This window comes from Artibeus jamaicensis, unplaced genomic scaffold, assembly GCF_021234435.1.
Source record: "Artibeus jamaicensis isolate MK-2021 breed Jamaican fruit bat unplaced genomic scaffold, CSHL_Jam_final contig_332, whole genome shotgun sequence".
Classification (NCBI taxonomy): Eukaryota; Metazoa; Chordata; class Mammalia; order Chiroptera; family Phyllostomidae; genus Artibeus; species Artibeus jamaicensis.
The window spans coordinates 39,079,540-39,097,212 of record NW_026521788.1 but is presented as its reverse complement, the minus strand read 5'-3'; the positions used below and the strand labels follow the sequence as shown (position 1 = coordinate 39,097,212).

At 47.8% G+C, this 17,673-nt stretch overlaps 1 protein-coding gene across 2 annotated transcripts; it reads left to right on the top strand.

The window, feature by feature from the left end:
* The first annotated feature begins 2,287 nt into the window (after window positions 1-2,287).
* On the top strand, window positions 2,288-13,006 carry GDF10 (growth differentiation factor 10). 2 transcript variants are annotated; one of them, XM_037158437.2, is made up of 4 exons: window positions 2,288-2,572; window positions 2,720-3,064; window positions 9,623-10,548; window positions 12,482-13,006. In XM_037158437.2, the coding sequence occupies exons 2-4, from the start codon at window positions 2,749-2,751 to the stop codon at window positions 12,671-12,673; spliced, it is 1,434 nt and encodes a 477-aa protein (XP_037014332.2). In that variant the 5' UTR covers window positions 2,288-2,572; window positions 2,720-2,748; the 3' UTR covers window positions 12,674-13,006. The 2 variants fall into 2 exon arrangements, with proteins under 2 accessions (XP_037014332.2, XP_037014331.2); XM_037158436.2 differs by having other exon boundaries at window positions 2,288-3,064.
* Window positions 13,007-17,673: the final 4,667 nt, after the last annotated feature.

The window sequence follows — 17,673 nt, the reverse complement described above, 5'->3', positions numbered from 1 at the left end:
TGCCTTAATTCTTTCCCAACAATGTCAGAGAATCTGTACCCTACAGGTTTTAGTGCTGGCTAAAGCCTGACCCTCTCTCTGGCTGACTTGAATGGAGTGGGAATGAGTTAAGGAGAGCAAGAAGGCTTTTAATGGACACAGATCGAGAATAGCCCAGCTTGTCCCGGCCTCCTGCAGACTCACTTCTTTTTTTCACAGTCCTCGATTGTGTATGGCTTCAGCAGAGACAAAACTACCCATGAGCAGAGGTTACCCCCAGCCGATACAGGTCAGAGGCATTCTGGGGTAGAAAAGGAGTGGGGACAGAGGGGAAGTGAGGGGTACACAGAGAAGGAGGAAAATGGGGTTGGGGTGGGGGAGGGAGCAGTAAAAGATGGTGTGGATCACTTATAAGGAGAGATCCATCAAGTTCAAGATTGGGATTCGATCATCTCACCTCCAACAAACTTTTTTTGAAAACTGTTTCACAGAACAAATGGGAGCTATAGGAATGGGAAGTTGAATGTGATGTGTGCTAATTATCAAAATAAATAAAATGCTTCTCTATAGTTTTCCAAAATCTACAGGCTTCGGGTTCAGAGGCTGTTAATAGGATGACCTCTAATTTAACACTTCAAGGTTTTTAAAAACGACAAATGGGCTGTGTTTTACATACCAACAGAAGGTTTCTCCAGCAAATTTTCAATCATTGCATTGTGAGCCCTCCAAGAAAAGTAAGTATTTTGGCTCAGGAAGCCCGAAGTACCAAGTAAAAGGAACAGCATGTTCACAAGTTTGCAAATAGTCCTCTGAAATTTAGCATGGGCAGCACCCTAGATCTACAGGAAGAACATCGCTTTAAAGAAGTCCTTTCCTTCTCTCAGAAGAATTCATAAACTTTTTTTGTGGACCTTGGACCTTTTTTTTCAGTCTGAGAAAAATGTGAAGACTTCCTAAAAATGTTTTTAATATGCTGGGTTATCCAGATATTTTTTAAAACAACTGTGCAACATAGTAATATATGTACTTTTAAAAATAATTCATTAGCCCAGGCTGGTGTAGCTCAGTGGATTGAGTGGGCTGCAAACCAAAAGGTTGCCCGTTCAATTCCCAGTCAGGGGACATGCCTGGGTTGTGGGCCAGGTCCCCAGTGGGAGCCATGTGAAAGTCAACCACACATTGATATTTCTCTCTCTTTCTCCCTGCTTTCCCCTCTCTAAAAATAAATAAATAAAACCTTTAAAAATTAATTCATTAAATAACTAGCAGAGGGTTTAACTTCATTGTCACTTTATTTTAAGAAAAGTAACAAGCCAAAAAGATATTTTGAGAAATGTGAAACAACTCTCGTGTAATATGAAAATACATGTGAGTGGTAGCTATTGGGGACAAAGCCACAAGTATGTTTAATATCACTGTGGTTGGCTGCTGCCTCTCTTTAAGGAGATGCTAAGTTTCAGTTAGATTAGTGAAAATGAAGATGTAATTTTTTTCTCCAACTGAATTCCCCAATCCCCTGAGATTCTATCTGTAGACAGGAAACCCTGCTAAAGGCAAAATGAAGTGCAGGACCTTCTGCCCAGGGCTGAGGTGAGGGGCAGTGGGCCCAGGGAATCATGACACCCTCACTTCATCCCTAAGCCTTCTATGGACAGCCACTGCTTTTTTGTCTGTCTCCTAACCAGACAACTTGGAAATGTGTTCTAAAGCCATCTGAAACCATGTCCTTTTACAGGACAACCCTGATGACTACAAGTCCAAAGATTAGCAAGGCCCTTTGATGCGTTTCTTCAACGACTATAATCACTGTCTCCAAATCCAGGGTCAGTTAACCAACTAATTGTGAACTTCAATCGGGATCTTCTTCCAGTTGCCCTGGTTGGTTGAGCCCTGGGAGTAGGGTTTTTTGGGGGTTTTGTTTTGTTTTGTTCTTTTTCTTTTCAAAGGCTGCTCAGGGAGGGTCTGGTCCCCGTTCCCTGCACCCTTGCGTTTTGGACACACACACTGGCTCAGAGGTGCACACACTCATCACTTCGCCGGTCCTCACGGGGGAGCTGTCATCTTGCAATCACACAGTCATCGCATACCATTGCAAAGACAACCGGGCAGGCGGGCCCCCCTCCAAAGCTTCCCCCTCCCGGTCCCCAGCCCCCGCGCAACCGCTGCCAAACTGCGGCGCCTACACACAGGAGCCGGCGGGGTCGCCCTTCTCTAGTTCCAAGCAAGGAACTCACGCCCACTCCTACATTCCAGCCCCACACTCAAACGCAGACCCCTGCGCGCGCGCGCCGCCACACGCTGGCGCACGCACCCGCAGCGGGCTAGCACTGCTGTATCCACTGCTGTCCCAGTGGTCCAGGGCGCGCAACCGGGTTTCCCTCGAAGGCTCTGCTGGCCGCTCCGCCCCTCCCCGGCCTGCTCCGCCCGGCCTCTGGAACCCTTCGAACCCGCCACTCCCTGAGCTACAAAGTTCCACGCAGGGAGTCCCTGAAGGCAGCGCACCGGATCGGGCTCAGCTCCACTCCACGGGGCTCCGGACGGCCGTGACCGCTGGCCTGGAGCTCTGACGGCGCGGACAGACCAAGCTAGCTAGGTTGGCCGCTCCGCTCTGCCCTGAACCCCGCGTCCCTTGGCTGCCCCGGCTGCCCCGGCTGCCCCTGCTGCCCCGGCTCCCCGTGTGCCCTCCATCCGCAGGGTCGGTCGGCAGCCTCCGGTGAGCCCGAGCTCTCCCTCCTTGCAGTGTCCGGACCTTCCCCGCCGCCATTCACCATGCCCTGTGGCCCGGTTCAGACCAACACAGGACCAGGGTCCCAACTGCTGCCACTGCTGCTGTTGCTTCTGGTGCTGCTCAGGGACGCGGGCGGCAGTCACACAGCCCCCTCCCGGTCCGAACGGCCCTTAGCCACCGACGGCCTGGCCGGGAGCAACGACCCTCAGAAGTTCCTGGGGGACAAGGCTGCTGCTCTGGGTCCTCTCGCCCAGGACATGGTCGCTGTCCACATGTTTCGGCTTTATGAGAAATACAGCCGAAGGGGCGCGCGTCCTGGAGGGGGCAACACGGTCCGCAGCTTTAGGCCCCGGCTGGGTAAGTAAAGGGCATCCCCAGGCCCCTTTTCATTCTCACCTTTCTTCACTTGTTCATCCTTCTACCCCTGTATCTTTGCTTTTTCTCTTCCTCCTATTCATTGTCTCATTCATTCTTTCTTTCATTAACTATTCATCAAACGCTTCATGCCCCTTTCTGAGCCTCCAGTGGGGACACTTAAGTAACACAAAGTGACACAGAGTTCCTGTCCCTAGGGTGCTGCCAAACCTGAAAGGGTGTCACACTTGCTGAACACAGAACACCCCATACACCAGTCTTTAAGGACAAGAGAGTGGGCTGGAGAAGCTCATGGGTGGGGGAACCATGCCATAGGGATCAGTTGTATTGCCTCTTGACAGATGATGAGGGCACTTCAGAGGGCATTTCAGGTGGGCATAAGCCAGCTGTGCTAGAAGTTCCAGGCACTGGCCTCAGACAGAGTGTGTGACCCTCTAGCTGGGGGCAGTTAATGGATCTGGTGGTTGGGGAAGCAGAGTGGACTGGGAAGGCCATTTGGTGCTTAGCTTTGGGTGTACAGGATTGAGACCTGCTGGGGACTGGCAGGAAGTGTTCAGACTATGGTGGTTTGAGGAAGGGTCCAGAAGTTTGGGTGGGGACACCCCACCCACCTGGGCAGATACTTTCCCCTGTCCCTATACCTTGACTGGATCTGGACAGAGACCACTTGCTCAGCTCTCCCTGTCTTGCTCAGAGAGCACCACCAGCTGTTTGTCCTTGTGGGCTGGGCTGCCTTTATAGTCCCCATGGTGCAGCCTGGTGGGAGGGGTGGTGGGAAGACCCTCACTGTCATGGCAACTACTCATGGGCACAGAATGCCATTCTAGAACATGGGTGTAGGGGTCCTCTGAAGTGTTCCTGGGGGATAAAGCCATTCATTAAGAGAAAGACCATCAGGAACAATCTCAGCACTGGAAGCAGACATTGGCTCTGTGACTCAAGGTAACATCTGTGGCCTCAGAGCCAGGTATGGGAAGCTTGGTCTCACATAATCATGTACTGGGAGCATCTGCCACTGAGAGGCCCTGTTCCTCCATCCCGTCCTGAGCAGACTTAGATGGGCTCCAGTCAACCAGCTCTAATTTCACCCCTTGGTACCTTTTAGTCACCACCTGTGGTCCATTTCTGAAGAATTGTTATTAAATTATGCCACTCACAAATCATCTAGCATGGATGTGACCTTGGGCAAATCATTAAAGCTCTGTGGACTTGAATGTACTCATCTATAAATTGGGAAGTTCATGCCAGTATCTTCCCTGTGGGGGTTGCAGGGAAGATTAAATGAGGTAATATGTATTAGCCCAAGCTCAGCCCCAGCCAGATTAGGAGGTGGTGCTACTGTTCCTCTGGGAGTATAAAACATTTGTGTTCATAAATGTGTAGGTTTGACCTTGCATCCATTAAGTCAGTCCTCCTCAAACCTTGCACTTGAGGAAAGTAAGGCTGACAAGATCATTGCTACAACCAGGGTGAGCATCCCCGGTGAGCTCACCCACTTGCTGCAGCCCAGGCATAGAGATACACAGTTTATCCCTGTTTTCACAGAATGGGGGGTAGTGTAAGTAACAGTGAAGCCGAAGATTGTTAGCCTTGAGAAAGACCTTGAGACATTCCTTCAGATCTAGCTCTTCTATTTTATAAAGAAGGAGACTGAGGCAGGGGATAAGGCTGTTGTTCACAGTGACAATACTTGGCACCTTCCATCTGCTAGGCCAATGCTCTTTTAATTGTTATATCTCTCCCCCCAGTTCCATTAGAACTACCAGGGTTTGGAAGACTGAGGTGGAACAGACAATCTGGGAGATTATTCTGAACCAGTCTGGGACAGTCTGACCAACCTAACATTCTTGTTTGGAACCAGTGGACAGCCAGCTACTGGCTGTGTGCTGTGGTGCACATCACTCAATCCTTCTGAGCATTGTTTCTTGTGTGTACAATGGGGTATGAAAATTAGGTGGGGTTTGTGCCTGACATAGAGCAGGACCCAGCAACTTAGTTTCTCATCCCCTCCCTTGATTCACTTAAATTGTTTCCCACCCAGCCCCTCGCCAGCCCTCAGAGGTGCCTGCTTCCTGACCCAACTGTGAGGAAGTGTGAGCTTGGACAGGTACCTCTCATCTTATGGATGAGGCAAAACAGTGGGGGGCTTCAGCTCTGGAACTGGAACAAGTCTGATCAGTGATGGTGGCGGTTGCAGCCTCGGTGGGGTGGCACCTTTTCCTAACAATGGATATATCAGTCCCTGCAGCTCTTCTTGCGGCAGAACTGTGCTTCTTGCCTGCCACCAGGCAGCAGAGCTTAGTTAGGTTCCCAGCAAAGGCTTTGAGCTGTCTGGCAGGGTCCAAATCTTCAGTCTGATCTGAATAAGGAACTAAACTTCCCTATAACTCAGCTTTTTTCACTTCCAAAATTGATCTAATAATTCTCCCTTTCTTATGAAATTTTTTAAAAGGATCTGAAATATATCAAATGTTTAAAACAATGCCCAGCACATCTAAGTGTCAATAATTTATTATCTCTTATTAGTATTAATGCACTCCTCCCTCACTTCATTGTTCCCTGAAGTACGCTTTGTTCCCTAGTAAGTCTTCATCAGTGCAGAGAGCCTCTGAACCTGATGCTAAAGGTTAAGATTAGACACCCCCACTCCAAATGACCTATATTTAAACTTCAGCTTTCCACCTACTTGTGTAATACTGGGCAAGTTACTTAAGCTCTCACAGCTTGATTCCTTCATTTCTAAAAGGAGTATAATAATACATACCCATCTGTCAACAGTGCCAAAAGTCACATTCATTTCATTTCTCTAAGTCATTCCCAAACACCTCAGTAGGTAGCAGGTCCTGTAAGCTCAGATGACACAAAAATGCACAGGCTATTGGCCCTTCCCAGACAGCTCAGGAGCTGATGCAGAAGGTAGAGTGAGCAGAAGACTATGGGCTGCAGGACAGGTGGTCTGATGGAGTGACAAAGGGCTGGGGTATTCTTTGGGGGCCCTAAGGGACAGCAGAGAAGAGGCCCTGGATAAGGGCCAGTGAAGCCTTCACAGATCAGATGAGACCCCAGACAGATTCCGAAAGGGAAGGTGGTGTTTAGGCAGTTACAGAAGTGAAACAGTCCACTTTGTGCTTGGACTTTGGTTTCAGTGAGGAAATAAGGTGAGGAGAGAGGCAGGGGATGGAGGGTCGACCAGTGGGCCAAATCAGGTCATCAAAATCCTAAGTTTTCCATGGGAAGTGGGGGAGGATACAGTATACATGCAGTGTGAGAGGGAGGGAGAAAGAGGAAGAGAGAGAGGGAGAGGTAGAAGGAGCGAAGGAGAGTGAGAAGAGAAAGTGGAATGAGAAAGGAAGGAGAGACTTAAGGGGCAGAGAGAGGAAAGAGAGAAAAGAAAGGTTATAAAAGAGGTTCTTACTTACTTGAGAAAATCTAGAAATCATAGAAAATCATAGTAAAGAAGTCATCCCTAATCACACACCCAGATGTAACAGAGCTAATTATATATATAATTACATGTATAAAATGTACATTTATATATAATTTTATATATACACATATACAAATGTATATGTGTAATATCATCTTCAGAATTTTATTTTCAACATACAGGTAAAATTTGTTACATCTGTATTTGAAATTACCTTTTTTTTTTCCATTACCGGTCACCCTGGACTTTATGCTTATTTGCTATTTACATTTTCTTGGTGTGGAAATTGCTTCTTGTTTGGGGGATTCTTGTCTTTTTCTTACTGATTTATAGAGGTTCTTTATGTACCAAGGACATTAGCACTTCACCTGTAGTGGATGATTTCCTTGTGAAACATGAGTGTGATCTGAGGGTTGATGGTGCTCCAGTGGCGGTCGAGGCCATGACCTGGATGAAGCAGTTGTGGAGGGATGTAGAGTTTCGGATGGCTGTGGATAAGCAGGGTGATAAGCTAAGAGGAACTGGAAGTGTTTAGATGCAGGAGGGAGAAGAGACCCTGTGAATCCTCAGGCTCCTGTTGGGCACGAGACAGGGAACAAGAGCACAGTACTCTGAGTGCAGCAGTAGCTCTTGAGGCCACATGGCCAGTATGTTCTGAGCATGTGCCAGGTGCTAGGCACCCTGCTTCAAGCTCCAGAGATGATCTTACAACTTTAGGCGGTTTGTACAATCATTCTACCTGATTTACAGGTGAAGAAACTGAGGCACAGATACATTCATTCCATGATTTGCTTGAGGCCCAGAGCTAGTATGTGTTAAAGCAGGATTTAAACCCTGACTCTGGGGCCTGCTTGAAAAAAAAGAGCCTTGGTTCATATTCTTGGCCCTAGAGCCTTGGTTCATATTCTTGGCCCTACTCTGCAGCGGCCCTGACAGACCCACTGTTTTCTTCCTCCAGCTAATGTTGGTGCTTATGTCTTCAGCAGGGGTTCTCACTCTGGCCATCCTGATGGCTGCTTGAGAGGTAATGGATGACAGAACAAATCTCTAGGTGGCTTTGGTTCTGTTTCTATAGTGTAGAGTCTTTTGCTAATGGAAATAGACAGAGCTAGCAAAGACCCTACTCTTCCTCCATCATTCACTGTGTGTTTCTGAGCGCTGACTGTCACTCGGGCCTTGTGTTGTTATCTAGAGATACAGCAGTGAGCAAAGCTGGAAAAGCCCCTACTCTCTTGGGGTTTGTGTTCTGAGGGAAAGAGGAACACTAACAAAGAAATATGTATCAGAATATTGGGAAGCAACATGAAGACAAATGAAGCAGGGTACCATGGAGATGCCTCACTTTAGATGGGGAGAGCTGTATTGTTGGTGAACTTTCACCCCACCCACAGGTCAATCCAGATGAGGCAGATTATACAGCCACTACCCACCAGAGCTTCCCAAAATTTTCTGATGGTTAAAATCTCCTGGCATGCTGGTTAAAATACAAATTCCTGGGTCCCAGTATTCCAGACTTTCTGAATCATGTCCAGGAGAGGAAGGGCAGTGATCAGGGAAATTTGGGAAATGCAGGACTCCAGACCACAAGACTCAAGACTGCAGTGCTCAGGGAAGCCAAGTTTAAAAGTTCATTAAGACTGACATGCACTGCTCCTTATATGTGGCACAGGCCGCCCCTTGCTGGGGGTGCAGGGGCTGCCTCAACTCTCTGAATTTGCTCTGACCATTACATAAGGTAGGGTTTTTAAATGGTCTAAGCCTTGACTGGCTTAGGATCTCCGTAGATATATTTTTCCTTCCTTCCTTCCTCCTTTTCATAGTCCCTTAAGAACACTAAAAAAGTCTCAATTGAAGTATGCCTCCTTCCCAATATAATCAAAGTAACCTTAAGCTGAAAATTTTAGTTAAAAAAAAAAATTCCAGCTGATCCCATGGGTGCCCATATCAGAGAACCTGTGGCCCCAGCACACACCCATTGTAGAGCCCAGCATCCCTGCACCCGCTTGCATTTCACGCTGTGGAACTCAGTTCCTCTCTCAGCTCTGCCCAGAATACTGACACTGGCAGCAGAGGGAGGCAGCTTGTCTGGCCACTTTTGCCTCCTGCTAGTCTGCAGCATCTCATGAGGGCCTGAGAACAATTCCTGCCTTCCATTCAAACTCTGGAGAGTACTTGGCCATCTGGAGAACTCATGCCGCCAGGCCAGATAGCTTCCTGGGGCTGCAGACCAGGGGTCTTGGCCCTGGGACCCTAAGAGTACACTTGGTAAGACGAGGAGAGCAGGAAAGAGTGGTGACTGACCGCCCAGGGTACAGGGGCCAGAGTGTTTCCCAGCTTCAGATGTGCTGTTTGCAAGATCCCAGTCCCTATCATGGTTTAGGCCTCTGGAGCAACCTGGATATTGGAAATATTGTTGAGTGAGCTCGTGCAACCCTGATTTCTTTCTTTGTAAAGTTGTTTTTTGTGAAACAAACTTAAAAAACCTTGGGCTGAACAAATTAGTAGACGCCCAAATGACTGCTTTTTAGCCATTTCCTTCAGAAGTCACTCAGAATGCAGGGAAAGTATGAGGCTATCTATTTAATTCACCTCATTTGGAAGAAAGGCTGCATTTAATATCTGTAAAAGAGAGGGCTATGAAAATACAGGAGGGGCTGTTGTCAACAGTGCTTGGACCTGACTGTCACCATCCCGAACACCTGATCACCTGATTCCCTGATCCCCTTATCTCATTAATGAAGTTGTTCATTTGTTCATTGAGAGGTATTAGAGTGTATGTTTTGGGGCGGGGGAGATCTGACAGGAGTTTTAGGGTCCAGCAGGTCTAAACACCTACCTTGTCTGCTGCTGCATTTCCTTTTTTGCAATAGGATATTGGCAATCCCCTATCTCTGACCTTAATTTCTCATCCATTCATTGCGTATAACACAGGCACCCTCTCAGATTAATTTGAGAATTATATGAGGTAAGGACAGTGAGGCTGGCCTGGAAGTGCTCCCTAAATGGCTGTTCCTCTTCCGTCCCAGCCCTAGCATCACCTAGAAGACCCTATGGCACCTGGGGACCTAAACAGGAGAGAACCTAATGGGCTGTGGTCTGTCATTCCCTTGCAGAACTGGTCAACCAGAAGGCCCTGTATTTCTTCAACCTGACTTCCATGCAGGACTCGGAAATGATCCTCACAGCCACATTCCACTTCTACTCTGAGCCCTGGTGGCCCCGGGCTCATGAGGTACCATGCAAGCAGCGGGCCAAGAATGCGTCCTGCCGCCTGCTGCCCCTAGGCCTGCCTGTACGCCAGCACCTGCTCTTCCGAAGCCTCTCACAGAACACGGCCACACAGGGGCTGTTCCGGGGGACCATGGCCCTAGCGCCCCCACCTCGGGCCCTGTGGCAGACCAAGGACATCTCCCCCATAGTCAAGGCGGCCCGTCAGGATGGTGAATTGCTTCTCTCTGCCCAGCTAGATTCTGGGGAGAAGGACCCTGGGGTGCCCAGGCCCAGCCCCCATGCACCCTACATTCTCATCTATGCCAATGACCTGGCCATCTCAGAGCCCAATAGTGTGGCAGTGACACTGCAGAGATATGACCCCTTCCAGGCTGGAGACCGGGAACCTGGTGCAGCCCCCAACAGCTCCACAGATCCCCGTGTCCGACGGGCCACACAGGCAACTGGGCCTTTCCAGGACAATGAGCTGCCAGGGCTGGATGAGATGCCAGCACAAATTCCCCGCACCCAACACTACCACAAGCATGTACTGTGGCCCAGCCCCTTCCGGACACTGAAGCCCCGGCCAGGGCGCAAGGACCGCAGGAAAAAGGGCCAGGATATGTTTGTGCCTTCATCCCAGGTGCTGCACTTCGATGAAAAGACAATGCAGAAAGCCCGGAGGAAGCAGTGGGATGAACCAAGGGTCTGTTCCCGGAGGTACCTAAAGGTGGACTTTGCAGACATTGGGTGGAATGAATGGATCATCTCACCCAAATCCTTCGACGCTTACTACTGTGCAGGAGCATGCGAGTTCCCCATGCCCAAGGTAGGGTGTGCTCTGTTGCACCCATTTTCTAATTGTGACTCTCATACTACCAAGTCCCTCTGCCTTGTGACCTTTTTCCTGTCTATAAAATAGGGATAATAACCCCTCCCATCTATTGGAGGCCTTGGAGACCTGGAACAGGTAGGTAGACAGAGGTACTAATGTGGTAGCCTGTTGAGTGGTTTCACCCCCCAGATGGATAAGGTTGGGCTGTGCCTTTGAAAATGATGACTTGGTTGAATATAAATTTTAAATTGGAATATTTCTTCTTTTGGAAAGTGGAGAATGCGTCTCCTTGTGTGTGTGTTCCCACAAAACAATCTACAGAGGATGAGTGGATGCTGCCCCCTGTAGACAGGACAGGTCTGCAAAGCACCCTCCTCACCAAGGCTCTTGTTTTTGTTGTTGGACTGGACCTTAGAGCATTGGTGTCTGTGACTAGCACAGAGCTGGTTTCAGTGGCTTCTCAGTGAGGACTTCCTTCCCCCTTTCTACCACTCAGGGCAGTGGCCACAGGACAACTAACTCCCACTGTGCAACCCAGTATCAGAATACACAGCAGGGGGCTGTTTACCCATTGTGCTAGAAATGTTTTCAGGTTCTCACCTTCCATCCAAGCTGGTCATTGTTCTGTCTCTCTGTTTCTCACTGCTGGAGCTGTGGTGAACCAGTAGCCAGATGATGTCAATTCGCCTCAGTGTACACTCTCCTCCAGCTTAGCTCCTTTGCTGAGTTCCATGCCATGTCTTCTCCTCCAAGAAAGGAATTCGGTACATAAATTCAGTTTGAAACTGGATCATCCATCTGGGAAATCCCAGACACAGAAGTAAGGCAGCATTACCCTGTTTAGGAATTAAGGGGCTTCTTCTCAAAGCTGAGCATGTGCAAGAGAAAGGAAGTGAGATACCCTGTAGACAGGTGTCTGCTGGTGGAGTCTCACAGATTCAGGAGGAGCACTCAGCAGGCTCCAGCTGGCTGACCCAGCACTTTTCTTATTAGCCTGGCTGGCTGTCTTCTCACCTTCTCTGATACCAGCCTGAATCTCACAAATCAGATTTCCTTGGCTCACTCTCCTCCTGCTTCCCACGTAGGAGGCCTTTCTCTTCAACACATGGTATATAAAACTCTGGTTGGCAGGGAGCTGAAGCACATGAGGCTTGGTCCTGCTCATCTTGCCAGAGATGCTTAAGGAAGAGCATTCTCTGTGTTTGCTGCTGTGACCCAGAGCCTTCTGGATGGGAGAGGTTATGTGGGGAGGGGAAGAGAGTCATTGTGGCTCTGTTGAGCATGGTGTCCAAGCCTGGCTAAAGTATCTTAGGAATCTTAGTCAAGTTTCTTAGTCATTTTAAGCATCCGTTTCTTCACCAGTAAAATTTAGGTAATGCCCTTTCCATGAGACTGATTTGATGAGAAAGTGAAGCAGCACCTAACACTGCAGTTAGACCTTCCCAGGAAATGTCATTTTCCAGGCCCCTTGCACTGGCACACACATGTGCAGGCCTTCCCCTTCATGCTGGGAACACAATCATATGGAAACATGTCTTTACACCTCAAACTTAGAAACCTGGGCAGCTGTGGCCCCAGGCCAAACTGGCTAGATATCTCCTTAGGCCTTCTCTCTAACCACTTCTGCCCTGTTTCAGGTGCTCCTTTGGAATGTGTGATGAGCAGGTGCCCCCAAGTGACCAGTGCCTTGTAGGCAATGCCACTTCCCTCACAGAGGCTGGAGGGGCAAGAAGGCCCCAGGATCTTGAGAATCCCCCAGGGACTTAGTCTGTGGCTGACTTCAGAGGAAAGGGGCACCAGCCCTGGAATCTCACCTTTTCTTCTTGGTCCTTGTTTTTTCCAAGGGCTGAGTGGAGAAAATGCAGATGGCACAGTGGGTGGGTGGGGCAGAGCGCAGAGGTAATCTTGCCCCTTTCTCACCTTGCAGATCGTGCGCCCATCCAATCACGCCACCATCCAGAGCATTGTCAGGGCCGTGGGCATTGTCCCAGGCATCCCAGAGCCCTGCTGCGTTCCTGACAAGATGAACTCCCTTGGGGTCCTCTTCCTGGATGAGAATCGGAACATGGTTTTGAAGGTGTACCCCAACATGTCTGTGGAGACCTGTGCCTGCCGGTAAGACCAGTGCTTCAGAGTGGAAGGAAATCTCCATCCCATGGTCTGCAGAATAACATCCCTGGAGCCCTGGAGTGAGCGCTTGACTAGTGGTACAGCTGCAAAGGCAGTAGAGAACTCATAGACAACTTGGCTGCATCCCAGGAGGATCTGTCCCCCAAGCCATCATTCTGAGGTTCTTATTGCTGGTGACTGAGCCCTTAAAATTCCAGCCTGAACCCTCTGCAGGAATATGGAAATTAGCCCTGGCATGAAGGCTGTCCATCCCCTTTGTCCTGTAGGCCTGCAAACCAAACATTTCTACACTGTTGACTTTTGTGGTCATCATCTGATGACCTTCATAGAAGACTGCACACCTGACGACACTTGCTTCTTTTACGTGGAAATAACTTCATTTAAACAATGTTTAAGACAGTTTAAAGCACATATTAATACTGGCAAACAGGGCCTAAATAATGATTAAAAGGATTCTTTTTTCAAACTTCACTGCAAAGCTTTTAGACATACAATATGTACCTATAACCAATTTTGGCTTCTTTTTCTTAATATATATTTTATTTTAAAACAAAAACAGGGGAGTTGTAATCATTTCCCACAGAAGTAATCTTGCTGGTTAAGTGTGCATTGTTTAAACATGCTTATTGAAATAACATATGCAGTAATATCTTGCAATACTAAAAAATAATCAAGATTTTTTATATTTTTATAAATTATACTTTCTATACCATAGATTGTGTATGTTATGTGTTTTATGGAACGCTAATAAATTAAAGGTACAGTGGTATCTTAAAAACTGAATGTCACCCTTTCCAAAATACTGATGGATCCCATCTACACGCGTATCATCTGGGTGGCTTCTGGGTACACAGCCTCCTTTAGGATCAACTGAGGCCCTTCTAGACCATCTCTACATCCTTATCTCTGCTCCAAATTCCAGAAGCCATCCTCTACATTGCCATTCAGAGTCCTGCCCACCCTCTCTCATCCAGGCAGAACAGTCGCTTCACATAGCTTCCTTATATTCTTAGCCTCAGAGGGACCAGTGAATGATTGTAAGGGGTCTGAAATATCAAAGGAACATTTGTGGTTGCCTAGTCACACACTTTTTACTTGGAGTAGTTGAAACAGGAGATTCAACATAAGTGGTCCCAGTCTTTCCTGCATGCAAGAATAGCTCCCTGGGTACTGGAATGTCTGCTCTTCTCTGGGCATGTTTGAAGAAAGGCTACCACGTTTACTCATCATCAGCTCATCCCAATCTAGCCTCCCCCAAAGTCTCCCTTGTCTCTAAGTTTCCATTGGCATACAGCTGTAGTGCCTGAAGTTGACAGGCATTTCGGAAGGAGAATCTGGGTGTGGAGAAGTGATTTGGCTGGGACCTGAGAGGATGACAAGGCCCCTGGTCTTATTTGGAGGATATTGAGAGGCTGGGAGCTCCTGGAAAGGACTTAGAAAAAGAAAAGAAGCCTACAGCGCCTGTCTTAGGTTGGGCTCCTGAGATCAGGGTTCCCACACAGGGATGTCTGAAGAAGTTCTCCCAGGAGAAACGAGTACAGAATATGTACAACAGGACTGAAGAGCAAGAACCCAAGCATCCCAGCCTCATCTAGATCCTCTGGGGAGCTCAATTACACCTCATGGTTAGTATGGCCTCGACAAGGGAGCTAGATGTTCAGACCTTCCCCAGGGTCTCAGGCTGCCACAGAGGAACTGGGGCAGAGAGGAACAGAAACTCTGAGGTCTCTGACACTCTGCACAGGCAGCCTTTGAAGAAGGCTACAGTGGCAGCTACCAGATGAAAAGTGACTGACGAGAGAGTACCCAGAACAGATAGGTAGGGGTTCTGAGGTATTCTAAATGGTCCTGGAACACGTGTGTGAACAGCTGCCTTGGGCACATGGCCCTGCCTCTTGGCAGAGATCAGGTGAAATTAGGAGAGTGGTCCTTGTTCTTGCATGAATTGCACTGGGACTAGTCATTCATTTCAAGTAGCTATGAATTGCTGGGATGTTTCATATGGGTCTGCTAACTTAGAGCTTGGTTTGTCATGTCTAATCCTTTTTGGAAGATGACAGGATATAAGTTAGTAGAAAAATAAGTATAAGATACTGGGGCTTGATAAGGCTCCAAATACCTTTCTTCTCAATATCAGATTCCTTATTTTTTCTTCTTCCCTTCAATTTCCTCTCATTGAACTCCCTTTCCATTACTTGATGAAATTGGGGTGTCCTATAATAACCCTATCTTATTCTTTCTGACATTTGTAGTTTCTGGGAGATTTTCTGAGCCACCATAAAAGCCTAGAACTCCTGTTTCATTTCTGGATTATGAGGGTGAGGGAGCAGGCTGGGAGGGCCAGGCTGGGGCAGGGTGATGGATGGTATTCAGTGGTGATGACTTTGGAGTTTGGTGGAAGGAGCTAGTGTCCTCAGTGACCCCTTATAATTGTAAAGCACTATATAGTTTATATGTGGTATTTTATTCAGCTTCACAACAACCTTACAACTCACTATGCAATTGGTGCCTCAGAAAAACAGGCTCAGCATGGGTAATATGGCCACCCATGTCTTACCAAGACCAAGAGCAATGTCACCCAACATTGACACCCAAGGTTCCCTGATTCTGGTGCTGCCTTCAAGCCTCCTGGCCAGTGACCCCACTACCAGCCTATTAGAGTTGTCCCAATGGCAATGACTGACCTCACAGTAAAGCAAGGTTTAGAAAGAAATCTATGTATGAAATAGTTTTTTCCCTTAAAACCAAAATATCAATATCACATTGTCGCAAGAGAAAGAGGCTCCAGCCAACATCCCAGGGTGTGCATGTCTCCCTGAGGTCACTCATCTGGGTCTGTGTTAGTCTGTAGAGAACAATGTGATGGCCTGCCAGTGGGCCCTATTTTTAAGTGATGCATCCTCTGAAAGGGTAAGGCCTTATTAGATTAGTCTATGTGACAAGTATAAACAGTACAACTGAAAGCTAGAAAATTTAAGGTGGGGAGAAAACATGGGAAAACTGATACAACCATTTTATTGAAGAAGTGGGAAAAATGAGCCGAGACACTACCAGGTACTTTGTCTGAGTTGTCCCAGTAGGTGCTTCTCTATGGCTAATTCATTCATAAAATGTCATCAGAGCTATAGCCTATCACTAATGCTTCTTCTCTGTCTTGGGTGGAGGCAAAGTCATGCTGGAGCAGTCTACAGCAGTCTGGGGAAGGGTGGGAGGACATGAGGAAGGGACTCCAGGGAATGGAGATGGCTCCACCGGGATGAAAGTGCTGGACTTGTCTGATGGCATAAAGACATTGGAGGTATCGTTTGTGTAAAATGCGTTTGATAGCACCTATGCCAAGAGGGCTGGGGTGGGAGGTTTGGGGGGGAGACCAGAAGGGCAGAACCAGCTCTGAGTGTTAATTGTGCACCAAAACATTGAAGTTACAGTTCAAGGCTATTTCCTTTCACTAAAGCTGTAAACATAAAATTCTTCCCTGGTAAACTGATACTTCTGAGATTTCCATTCCTCTTCTCACTTCTCCCTGCCTAAGGTAATAATGCTTGTTTAAGTTTTGGTCCACTTTTCCTTCCCACTCAGGTCTAATTCAATCCCAAATTCTTCCAATCTCTCCCAGCCGTCTTGGTTGTATGAGTAGGGGATGGGTGAACAGAGGAATGGGCTTGTTTATTTATTTGCTTCTTTAGTACCAGCTAAGTGCCAAATACCATACTAGGCAATATATACTACCTTATCTTTTGACAGGCTTTTACAAATTTCCTGTTTTATAAAAACCAATGTGTGTCAGAATCACCAGGTTGCTGGGCTTTGTCCCTAGAGTTTCTGACTCAGGCCAGGATTTTCATTTTTAACCAGTTCTCATATGCTGCTCTGCTGGTGGTGGTCCAGGGACCACACCTCAAGACCTACTGTGCTAACAAATGTGCTAGCCACCTGGAAATAGTGCTGAGACAGGGAGAACTTACCCTGTGCCAAATGGAAAGAGGATCTCAGTGAGGCTAGGCTTGAGCCTGGGAAGTGACCACTCCCTGCTCTCCCTGGGTCAGGCGTTCTCCTTATAGCCTCTAGGTGGTGCCAGTTTTTATTCCTCTGAGGGATGTGTGGATGAGTGTGGAACTTGAGAAGCTCACAGGACTGGTGTGTTTTCCTATGTAATCAGGCCTCCTAGGACAGAAGGAGTTCCCAACCCCCTAGAGATAACTGTATCACAGAAAGTCGGGCAGATTATGTCCCACCTCTATAAATGAGGGTTGATGTCAATGTTTGCTCGAGGGAAGAGCTTCAGCGATCCTTGAAATAAATGGAAGTGGCCAATCTTCCTCTCTTAATCATTAAATTATACTTCTCCCATAGCAACTGCATATGATGACATAGGTTTTTGTTAAAAATCATGACAACACAGTAATGCTTAACTGTCTGGGCATCACATATAGACAGGGACAAAGCTGAGCTAGCAGCCACCAGAGTCAGCTAACCAACACACCCTGTGGAACACTCTGATGTGTTCAAGGATACATACAAAAATGAGCAAGGAGGCCTGCCCAGAAGGAGCCTCAGCTCCACTGTGAATGCAGGGCTGTCTCAATAGGCACACCAAATTGCAAGAAGGATGTGCCAACTAAAGCCAACAGCAGACAGCGGTCCTAGGGTCCTTTATAGTGGTTGACAGACAAATCTAACAAATGCCATTGCTCAAGACACACGGGCTGCATGGTGGAGGAGGGTACTGAGCAGAAATTGAGGGGCAGGCAGGATTAGCATAGGTGATGACAGAGAGGACGAGAGCATGAGGCATTCATAACTGAGGGCAGAAGGAAAGACAGAGGTGTCCCAGGGGTGACAAAAAGTAACCGAAAGATCCTATTTCACATTGACTAGAGCAATAAAGAGTGCTTCCAGAAAAACACCAGGCATCTGTGGACTTCTCTGGTGCCCTCCCTGGACACAGTGTTCCACCAAATAAAATACAGCCTGAGCAAAGCCCTAGCC